Raw genomic sequence first — 12,451 nt, forward strand, 5'->3', positions numbered from 1 at the left:
TACAATAACCAGCACCTCCACATCTCTCTTTCTTTCTTTATTTTATTATTATTATTATTTCTAGTATTTTCTGATTGCTTTGTTCCTTTACTATCACCCATTCAGTGCACACCCATTTTTCTTTTTACTGACCAAGAATGTTCTCCCCAAATCTTCTGAGTTCACTTCCTCCAGGAATCTTTCCATGCAGCTTCATTAAAATAAAACTTACCCCGCGCCACCCTGCTTTTGTGTGTTTCACCTGCACCAACAGGGGAGGAACTGCTGTGCATGCAGTCACAAATGTTGTTTGAAGTTTATTCTATTATAAAGCAAACTTTTAATAACCAGTCAAATTATACAGCTAAGCACTACTTCTTCCAAAGCCCCAGTTCCTAACAAAAACTGTTCCTGTTTCTAAACAAAATACCTGATCCTAAACCTGTTCCTAAACAGTTCCTAAGCAAAACCCAGGGAGCAGCTGTGTCCAGCGAGGCACTCGGATTTGGAGCAGCACCCAGATCTGCTTTCAGACTCCCAGGCCCACAGGCTACCTGAGATGAAGAGCAGCAGTTAATACCACCTAAACATCTGCAAATTCAGCTTTAATCTGTGAATAATGTCATTTGGCCTAAAACAAAATAATTAGGTGCAAATATATTTTTCAACTACAGAGATGAAAAGGAAGATTTCTCAGTTTTTAGACTTCCAGCTTTGATTTTCTGTAAGCTTCAGAACCCCCAGACTAATACGAAGATAACAACGCTGCCAATGGAAAGTTAATTTTACTTCCAGAAACTTCAGAATGAATCTGAAATGGGGAAAAAAAAAAAAAAAAAAAAAAAAAAAAAAAAAAAACACAGAACAACAACCCTCTTCCCTTATAATGGTTCTCTAAGCTTTCGTGCAGTTTCATGCAGTTCCATTTTTCCCTTCCCTTTAGGACTCTGCTATACAAAATCTGCTTGAACCTCAGGTAAAGAATTTGTTCCACTATGTCCACCTGAGCAGTCTACCCTAAAATAGCTTAACTTCAGAGGCAATTAATGCCCATTTCCAGGTAACTGTTTAATTTATGTAGGCACATTGAAAACCCATTGCACATTGATGGACGAAGGGATTGGTTTTGGCTACGAGCCACTCAAGCAAGGTCAACTCCAAACGTCCTGCCAGGTATAAACTCTGTAGGGGTCCCTCAAAGCACACAGGAATTCACAAACTCTTGGCTACATCCGCAACCTGAAGGGATGAACAGAGCTCTAACTTACCAGAAATGAACTATTATTTTTAACATATAGTACTACATTTCTAGGTATGGCAGGAAAAAAAAAGTGTTGTTTTTTTTTTTTTATAGACTCATATAGACTTTATAGATTTTTCAAAGGTCATACTTCTGAGAATTAGCCAGCCTTTTAAAAGGCTTTAAGGATAAAAGGGGAACCAGAAAAGCTTTTTATCTGTCTTTATCAATTGTTTAGTACAGTAATTCATACTTTCAATATTCCTTGGTGATTTCTGTAGAAGGCTTTTCCTCATTATCTGATCATACCCTGAATTGAGTTAGTGTACTTTCACGAGATCAAATGTCTCCATGTTTTACTTGCCTGCATTATCTAAATTTTAAATTAGCCAGGAGATTGTTTTTATGGCTTCAAGTAAAAACAAAACAAATTCCAGTGAAGACGTGCCCCCACACAAGAAGAATTTCTGTTCTTAAAAGAACAGACAAGGAAATAATTCTGCTGCTCAACCAGTTAAAATAAGAGAATGGAACGAGGCCATTCCTTTCTAGTACCTCACGAGCTGGCCATACTCCCCACGAAATCTAAAGGCAAAACCAACCCAGATCTGACCCTTGCATTGGCATTGTCACAAGCAAGAATTTCTGGCTGATATGACGATCAACCATATGGGATTTGGGGTCTTCTTGGACATGTCCTTGGCTGAACTCTTTTATTCCTTTTGCCTGAAAGACTTCCACCTAATTTCTTGGTTACAGGTAACAGCAGCCACTCGTTCCCACGAATGAGGGATTCATTTTAAATAAGGATTGGCGTCCCTAGAGCTGGAATGGTTCAGAGCTCTGCAGAACCCTACTAGAGCATCACAGCATTACCAACTTTCATTAAATAGATTCTAGCTGACATCCAATAACAATAAGCATGTCTATATCCTTTTGAATTCCAGGCATGTCAGACAATTGCATAGGATAAAAAGGACTCCCAGAAGCAAGGAGAATATTACGATTAAGACTGAAAATAATGAAAGCTTCCAGTATCTCCCTAGAGAGACAAGTGTCAAATGATTGCAGCCAAAGCCATAGGCAGAAATACTGACAAGTTAAAATATTATTTACGAAGGAAAGTTGAAAGAAATATAAATATACTGTAGCCAGGAAGAACTGAGGGGACAGCTCTCTTCCCTGATAACATCCTATTTTAACTGACAGTTAACTGGATAAAGGTATAAGCTGAAAACTAATGGTAATGAGGTGATTTTTCCTTTATATGACAACACATTTATCTCCTGCAGGGAAATACAAAACCTAAAAAAGGAGACTGACTCACTGATCCGATGGCAAATTCAGTAAAGAAGTAAAGCAAGTGAATACTGCAGGAGTAAAAGGGTAAGAGTGGTATGAATACATTGTTCTTGGTCTCAAAAAAAATAATACAGAATTACAGAACATTCTGGTACGGACACAGAATGGCAGGTTAAACAATACCACAGTGCAATGATGAATTTTCTAAATCACTTAGTAGACTTCAACGGAAGCAGCACTGTTCCACACACCACTAAGCCCAGCACAACTTTTACATGGAGAGAATTACAAAGCATAACATGCAAAAACATCTTCACGATCAGAAGTTGACTCTCTTATATGCTTAAAAACAGACTATAAAACGGAAAGGTCCACCTGAGCGGAGAAGGTCAAGAGTCTCAACCGTAATTTGAGAAATATGGACTAAATAGGGCTGGGGGAGGTTACACTGCTCTCCTAGGGTAATTATGATCCGTGGCTACACACACTTTATCTACACAGAAATAAAAGTCTAGTCTTAATGCAAATGATATTTATTTTGTCAGGATGTTAAGTTAGTACTATACTCATCATTACTGATTTTGTGTGAAATACCAGGCATCCTGGCACATCACAGGTCAAGACTGACACAAGTGGGGCGTGTGGAAAAAACAAGCAATTTACAGGTGCTTTCATCCAAAAAAAGGTAATACAAATTGATACTTTTCCATGATTTTCTTTGAATGTTGGACATCTGTTAAACATCTAGGATTAGGAGGGAAGAATCACGCCTGAGCCCTCTCTTGCACTACAGTCCTGACATCTGAGAAGGTATTTAAATATGCTGATCAATTGGACTTGACCAAGGTTCAACTTGTCTTGTGCAAATGCAATGCCTTTGCATAACCACTCACAGGGAAAGTGTCACAAAGATGCATTCTCTTCCTGATACCAACCTGAAATGCTAAAATATAAACTGCTAAGCAGTATCGTCACCAAAGACTTCTGAAACCAAAGTGGTTGCTCAAGACATTTTTCCTTTTTACAGAAGCTGCTTGATGACCATATGGAAACTGCAATGAAAAACTCTGGTATTATGACAGACATTAAAACTAAACCTTTTGAGAAGTAGCTTAAGCAACACAGACGAGGCTCCCCTGTGATTCATTATTTCAGTGACAAGAATAGCTGATGAAACAGTTATAAAAGGCTTTACAGTTTTTAGTGTGGGACTGGACAATATGTTTTGGTTGCATTCTGTTCCTCCCTTGTAGAGAAGGAGTCAAACACAGGCTTGTTTTCAATTAGAAAGTGATGCCCTGACGAACTGGCAAAGATGTTTATGTATCAGTTAATGAAAATCTGTTCTTTTTCAAGAGAGAAAGTGACAGAAAGGAACAGACTCTATTACCTAAAAGTAAGCAGGATGATTTTTGATCTACAAAGTTGTATTTTGTTGAATTGCACATATTCCACGTTGAACAGCAACGTGTACCACACATTGTGGTACTCCTGTACCACACATACCAAATTCAATACTGACTAACCAGGTAATGCCTCAAGAAATTAAATTAATTACAATTTAACACTGCTTGTAAATACCACGTGGAAGTCACAGACAGGTAACAATAGCAACCTATGTCTTGATGCTGACATACAACATACCTTTTGACAAAAATGAAGACTATGGCTGAAATGGGATGAAGTGCAATTACAATCAAGTTATTATCAAAATCAAGAGTGACCTTAACTATCTAATATGTCTATTTCCTAAGCATTTATAACAAGTGGGACAGCACATACTCATAATTACCCTCACTTTTTAATGCCATTTGATGATGAAGCTCTGGATTGCCTACAATGAAAATGCTGATTTCTCTGTAATCAAGCTTTTCCATGGGAATGTGCTTGACTTATCTAAACTCCAGCAAGACAATGTGTTTTGGAAAAGAATCAAGAGACCAGAAAGCCTCATATCTAGTGTGCCAGTCCAAGTTATGGCTGTACTGAGGACTGATTTAATAACTGAGCTGGAGTCAGTCCTACTGCAGTCTTACAACAAAAATATATTTAATTTGCAAATAGTGAAACAGCAGAATGAGGAGAGAGAGAGAATATGAATGCCACACTGTGTAGCCCAAGCACTACAAATACAGAACAGAATGGGTCAAACACCTGCTCCTTTTATTTCTACAATGCAGAAAAAACTTTAATACCAGACATTAAATGGCTCTCCCTGGAACCAAACAGCCCAATGACTACTATGACCAAGAACCTTGGAACAGGACCCAACCTGTTCTATGAAAATACACTAAAGCTCTTCATCAAATTGACTTCAAGAAACTTACTTTTTTTCCCCGATGAAGATTCAAAAATAAAAAGAAAATAATAAAATAATAATAATTAAAAAAAAAAAAAGCATCCAAAAGCTTCAAAAACATAATGGGAGAAAAATCCAGCTTTACTTCAAATCAGTGATGAATACTTTAAAAATCTTGTCACTAGAATGCACCAAATAACTTTTTCCAGATAAGCAAGTATTCATTTACTGAGTTTGGCCTTAGAGCTTACAATGAGGCAATGACATTAGGTACTATCAGATGTCAAATCTCAATTCCTACAGCTGTAAAATAACTTGCATTTTTCTTTCCGCTATCTCTGAGAAGTTACAGAACCATGCTATCAACATTTAAGGAAGCAAGAACTAAGGCAAGTCTTACTTCACAGACTTAAGATTCCTACCCTAACAGTTCCAGAACATAGCAAAGAAAAAATATTTAGTAGACAACAAATAAAAATAGTCAATGGAATGGTAGTCTTGCTTCACAAATACATACTGAAGTACACAGAAAGTTCTGAGCAATTATGGCATAAGAATCCAAAAACAGTGCAAAAGTATTTGATTTAGATGCTTCGTTCTCTTGGGCAGACCTAAAAGACTTCAGAAGTTGCCTTCACTGAAAAATGATTTCTATATTACATGACTAGGTTTGTAAATCTTTCCAAAGTCTGCTTACCTGGAATTATCATCAGCCAGAATATAAACTCTGGATAAATGAGTAATGTGAATAAATGTAAAATGCCTTCTGATCTCCCTAATGGCTGTTTGGTCTTTTCCACTGAGGAAAGAAACCAAACTTCATTTTATTTCCACTCTTCAAGATGTGCACTCTTAAACTGAGTAATTTTCTGAATGCAATTCTCACATAGCTGTAGCTAGTATAAACTTAGAATCCTACACAACTTTACTTCTTCCTCGTTTAAAAAAATCAGAACTAAATTTAAAACTGTAGGACTATAAAAACATCTGCTCACCTCAGAAATTACCAGTATATGAAATATTTCAAATAAAAGCATTATTGTCAAGAAAAGCAAACAATCCAGTTCTCACAGTCTACAGCTTGACCATTTTGTCTGATTTTTAGCTCCTCACTGATACACAGAGATGCGAACAAGCATTCAGCATACCTGCTCCAACTTCTTTTTCTTCTTCTTCAATGTTGTTTTTGATGCTGTCATACTCCTCATCGATTGCCTGGTTGCCGCGCATCTGAGACAGAATCCTCCGTGCTCTCTGAGTCTGGCCTTTCTGTATCAACCATCGGGGACTTTCAGGAAGAAACAGGAAACCAAAAAACTGTATAACTGCTGGCACGGCTGAAAGCCCCAGCATGTACCTGGAAATAAATAAACAAAAAAACAAACTTATCATATTTGGCTACAGCAGCGTGCTACGAGAAGACTTGCGTAGACGAGCTCAAGACCAAACCTCCTCCCTTCATATTCTTTATTGCCAGAAATTAAGCAGGCATGAATCCTATTCTTCCAGTACTGTAGAAAACAAGACCTTCGCTTTCGGTTCCAGTGTGTCTCAGGACGGGCTGAATGTTCTGCTGTCTCTGACCCAACAGCCACTGCTTCAGAGGACATTCAATCAGGCTAAATAAAAACTCAAACATTCCAGTGGTTTCAAAACTGATAAACCCTTTTATGAAAATATAAGAAAAGAATAACAGAATAAGAAAGCAAAGACAGAGAGAACAGCTGGGTGCTGCTGATGACAAAAATGAGACTGAAATCCTGCTAATTGTTTTACAGACGTATAAAAAATGATAAACTCCAAACCAGCCAGCCCTAAATGCTTAATTTGATCAGTAAGTACGTGTATACAGATACGCATTGCCAGGGAATAAGCCTCTTGTGTAAGGAGATGCCTGTTTCTGACTGGAGACAGAAACACTGAAAAAAGTTCATTTAACCAGCACTGCATCCATTTACACTAGATCTTTCAGATCTCTCTCCTAAATCTTCAGGCAGCCGCACTGTTGTTTTAAATCAAAACAGCATTTTAGGTGCCCAGAGGGATTTTACTACAGACAGCATTAATGCCAGTTCTCTGTTCAGCAGAGAATTACCTCTGGCAGGAGAGCTGCGCTTCCAGGAGCCAGCACTGACACCTATGACAACACCCAGAGACACCACAGTTTGCTCAGACTAAAGCAGGGCGAAAGGCTGTGGAAGATGAGCATACCCCCATCTTTCATGGGTGGTTCTGATCCACCCACTTCACATTTTTGTATTCCTTCAATAACAAGAATTACGGAATACCATGTAATTTTGTTCCGCTTTTTAAATCTTTTTCCCTACATCTGATAAACCATTTGTGCTAGACACATTATTTTGGCTTCCATTAAAGTCCTTAAATGGAGCTGGTGTCACCTGCGCATTATTGCAAATGACACAGGTTTCACATCAGTTGTTCCAACCAGTACAGCACCTCCAGAAACCAGCCCTCAGACTGAATATTGGGGCAGCTTGTACTCATAAATAAGTTCACACCTTGAGATCAATCAGGAAATGAGGGGGATTAGCAAAGCTCTCCTCTAGCTCCTCTTTTATCCTCAGTACACGTTTTCACACCAATGGTTCTGAATTCTCTCCCATGGATGTCTTCATAAGCTTGCTATGCAGTGAGATTGTCAACAGAGTAGGAGAACACAACCATTAAGAAAAACCTAGTTTTGGGACAATGAGCCACATGAGCCATATTTAACAAGTCCAAATGCATTTTGGGTGAAAATGGAAAAAGACTTTCTTAGAATAATATTTGCAGATCTAACAAAGAAAACCATGAGTAATATAACAGGGCAGAAAAAATGGAGAATGGGGAGAAAAAACAAACAAACAAACAAACAAAAAAAAACAGACAAACACACAAAACGCAATGTAAAGAATATGGCCATCCCTGGATAACGTGCATGTAAGGCCAGCCTTCCCATCCCCAAGCCAAGCCCTCAAGTTTGTCCTAAACTGGGCAAAAATTTCCAAAGGTCATACCAGTACATCTTGGTCTGGAAATAAAACTGTAAACAAGTCATTCATTTTCTAGCATTTTAAAAATGATACAGTTCATTGTTAGTTTTTGTTTTTGTTTTTTTTTTTTTTTAAATGAAAACAGGAAAAAGAAAATAAATTCAAAATGCAAAGCTTGTGGAAGGACTATTAGTTAAGCAGTCGTCAGCCACCATATCTAACAAGTGTCACTAATGTTCTCATCCCTCATTCACTAATGTTCTCATTCATCAATGTCCTCATTTCTTCCTTTGCTCCTCCCTCTCCACAAACAGTTTTTTGGAAGCTGTATACAGAATCCCTTTAATATATACACCGCTGGAACTCAACAAACAGTATATTCAATATCTGTATTAGTGTGCCATTCAGAAAGCCTCTTCTATTTCAAATGACAGGGAGACCAAAGCCATAGAAATTAAAAGCACAATTGCTGCATTCTGCCAAACTGCAAGCAAGAAGATCTCTTGGTACATCTAAGTAAACAGATATAGTCCTTTACACTCAAATCACCCCATTTCTGTTCCTCCAAAGCCCTTCACTCCCTTAAGTGCAGCAGAACCTCCAAAATTAAGCAGTTGGGTACCTGCAATCATCTTAGGAAGGAAAAAAAAATAAATTCAATGGAGGCTCGTGAAAGCTAGATCTAGCCTGTTAAAACTACCAGTTGGACTCTATTGGATTGTTTATCACAAACAAGATAGAAAAGATGAGCAAAGAGCTCAGTCACTACAGTCAGTTTCCAATTGACATGTTTCTGGTCAAAGTGGAGTACAAGGAGCAGGGCAGGAGGAAAATGTTCAGTTAAGAGCATACATCCACTGCAAGTTCACGAGTCATTGCAATTTTCAGATCAAGCAACTTTGATATAACCAATTTAGAGTAAAAGCAGGCAATTTTGGACATTACATGCAGTGAGCCAGCCTTCAGAAATCTAATATAGTTCTTTTCTATACAGAGTACAAGACTTTGCATTCGAAGCCAGATGTCTAGCAGACCTGAAAAAATCCAGCATGAAATTTAATAAGGCTGCTGTAGCATTTCTCCTTCCGAGACATACTGCTGCAATACTATTAAGATGGCATTACCAAGGTTTATAAAGCTAACCTGACATAAGAGTCAGGTTAAATATTTGTTTTCTTTTGTTTGTTTTTAATTTAATATCCTGCATTTCCAAGACCAACCAGAAGTAAAGTTCCTTCTTGGTTTTTGCTGCACTCCAATGCACAGCCATTCAGTCACTAACAGCTACGATAATTGCTGTAATTTTCCTTCTTCTACGGGATGACTCAGGAGTGAACATCTGGGATGTCTCGCCATGTGCACGTTGGCCACTCTTTCCAGGTGACAGACCATCTGTACACTTCTCTGCTCAGCCTCAGGTTGCAGTAAACTAGCTGAGGACAGAAGAATAAGCAATCCCCAAACAACAGCTCCAGCACTGCAGCTGAGCATCCCTGCATACCTCACCATGAGCCCAGCCTCAGCTTCTGCCCAAAGCATCTTCAACAGTTTCACCTCATTTAGCTCGGCTCAGTCCTGCAGAACAGTGCTTGGCATGTACATAAGACACAGCGTTATTGCATTAGCAAAAGATATCCAGTGTGAGCCAGCAGGCTGCAAAAACAATTACTCCTCATTACTCAAAGCACCACGCCACATGCAGAAGACTGGGACCACCAACATGAGAGTGAGCTACAAACCAGGGATAGCTCAGCAAAGGATCAATAAGATGAAAAAGCAACAGGAACACACGAGAAAAGAGGCTGAGGGAACCTAGTCTGTGCTGCTCAGAGAAGAGAAAATCGAGGGGGGATGTAATTGCATCTTTCACACGTGAAAAGGAGCTCATGGAGGAGATGAAGACAGACACTTCTCAGATGTACACTGTGGAAGGCCAAGAGCCAATAATCACACATTGCAACAAGAAAAATTCAGATCAAAGCTGAGGAAAAACAATTCTTCACAGTAAGAGTGATCGAACATCAGTGAGTTGTCCTGAGAAGTGGAAATGGCTACCTGTGGAGATTTTCAAAAATCAGCTGGACAAAGACCTGAGTAAATTAATCCAACCTGATTTAACTTTGATGCTAACCCTGCTTGAAGAGCTGTAAATTAGCCTTGAGACCCTGGAGTACCTTCCAACGCATTTTTTTCTATGATTCAGAATGCACAGTAGATCCATTCTTAGCTTTCCACAATTTATTTCTACTACCTTGAAAGCTGTAACATTTCCTTCCCCTTCACCACTGGCCTCGCACACAACTCCCTCTTTTCTAGATGAAAAATTCAGGCTAGCAGATTTTAATTTATCTGAACAGCTCCAATAAGATCAATACTTGTTGGATACTGTGTTTACATGGATTTTTCTTCCAATATGGTGGCATTTACTGAAACATACGGATTTCAGACACATCCCTATCTCATATGTATCAGCCCACTGAAGGGAAAAAAACACAGATACATCCACAAAAGCTTTCCCCTGCTAAAACCCTAACCCGTGAGGTAAACAAAACCCCCAAAAATCTGCCCAAAGAGAAAGCACACAGACATTTGTAACAGTAACAGTGACCCAGAGCTCCATTTCTAAGTAAATATCTTTCCTGTCCATTTGTCAACACCCAGCTCCATGCACAGGGACCTATGTTAGCAAATTAGTTAAGCTAAAAGTGAATTTAAAATAACAACACAACAACTGGGACAATTGGCATTGGGGGTCAAATACTTCAGTTTATTTTACTTGGACATGCATTAGTGCATATCATGATTACCCTTTCTAAAAACTGACTGTATTTCATTAGTTGCAATAAGGGATTAACCATCCTATAAAACTAGGACAACTACTAACAATCCTATAAAACGTTTCTTTCAGTGAAGGCTGTTTCTCAATCCTCCATAACCGGACACGTGGTCTGTGGAAGCATGCAGATGCATAGCAATAAAAAGGTCATCAGAAGCGTCAAGTGAAAATGTGAAATGCTATTTCCATTTCAGCTAGAGTATACAATGCATTTTCAGAAAGCAAAAAGCAGAACTAGAATTGACTATATTAAATAAAATCAGCATGAAGTGACTTTTTTTTTTCTTCAGGTCAAAATATGGCATCTTTTTACATAAGAGGCAAAGGAAGCAATTGTATGGACAAAAAGCAAACTCCTCAAACTTCTTTAATCTTCAGACATACACAGACTAACCTGTAGATTCATCATGAAACATTACTTTTGTTTTAATGCATATTTCTTTACATACTACAGAAAGATCAGCTTCTAAGCACTTCTGAATACCAAGTCCCTGATGAATTGTTCATAACTTCAACAACAAACATGAGTCCACCTAAGGATTTCTCCTTATTCAGCTCCATCAGAAGCCAGTGAAAATAATAATATTTAATTTGCAAGCTTTTTGAAGGTTGGAGGATCATTCAAATTACGATTTTCAAATAGCAAAACAATTCCAGGCTGTAGCAAACAGAAATTGAAGACCTTACAGCAACATGCACCTCTTTCCCAAGAGACTTTCAAGAGAACAGCACACATAATTAAGCACAAGTTTCCAGAAGCTGGAATGTGTAGTATAAGTTATTCCTCCCACACAGTTCTCTTAATGATTTTTTCACATCAGCACTGCAAGTAAAATACTGAGCCACAGAAATGTCTAATCACTCAAATGACACACCAGCAGAAAGAAGGTAGGTGCAGTCCAGAATCACTGAGCAATGTCTATACAAAGAACACATCCAGAAAGTAGAGTAAAAGAGATTCCTATTATTCTATATAACCCAAACTTTTAACTATAAAGGTATACTACAGTATCTGTCACTCCATTTCTCATTAGATTGCTACTGCTCAAGTTAAGAATATTCAGTCTACACCTCTGTTTTGTGCACGCAGCACCACAATCACTGGAAATTTGCCTTTTGAAAAATCAGGATGTAATTATTCTAAATGCAAAAGGCGAGCTACTTTTATAAACATCATGACAATCATACAAGCTTGTTGATGCATATTTATTGCTCATCCATTTTAGAGTTTAGTTAAGTCAGAAAACCTAAACATACTGTGAATGTTAAGCTTAAGTGAAAGCTTACCGTTGTACATCATTTAGCAAAAGTTAATTATTCAAGTCCCATTTCAGTATGCAGTTTTACCAGTTTTTATGTGAACTCTATTTAACTAACACAAATTACGATAGCTGTCAACCACTAAACGTTCCTTCAATTATTTACCTAGCCTTGCCCAAATCATAACTATGCCTGTTTTCCTTTTAGCAATGAAGACGCACAAACCTCCATCCGTCCTTCGCGAGGTAGCTGAAGAGTCCGTCCACGACACTTGCGAAAAACTGCCCTCCGGTGATGAACAGAGTGTTAATGGTGACTAATCTGCCTCTTAAGTGTGGTGGAGCAACTTCTGCGATGTACACGGGCACTGTCATAGATGCTACACCTACAAGAATAAAGCAAATTGCATTTATGAAACTGAAAGAGATATTACATCCTTTTTTGTCGTGAAATACTAAGATTGGGATTGTCCAGGTTCCAGAAGATGACAAGGAAGAAAATACACCTAATGAACTCCAGAAGAAAATCCAGAGCAAATGGGC

The 12,451-nt window shown here is 38.3% G+C and overlaps 1 protein-coding gene across 3 annotated transcripts in view; it reads right to left on the reverse strand.

Annotated features, from left to right (window-relative positions):
* The window catches only part of SLC2A13 (solute carrier family 2 member 13), a 163,154-nt gene that overhangs the window by 120,382 nt on the left and 30,321 nt on the right, over positions 1-12,451 (reverse strand). For all 3 annotated transcript variants that reach the window (XM_084506749.1, XM_084506750.1, XM_084506748.1), the window contains exons 2-3: positions 12,135-12,294; positions 5,969-6,177 (exon numbers count right to left, since the gene is read on the reverse strand). In XM_084506749.1, coding sequence (XP_084362875.1) covers positions 5,969-6,177; positions 12,135-12,294 — 369 coding nt within the window. The remainder of the gene's footprint in view (positions 1-5,968; positions 6,178-12,134; positions 12,295-12,451) is intronic.

Source organism: Aythya ferina, assembly GCF_964211825.1.
Source record: "Aythya ferina genome assembly, chromosome: 1".
NCBI lineage: Eukaryota > Metazoa > Chordata > Aves > Anseriformes > Anatidae > Aythya > Aythya ferina.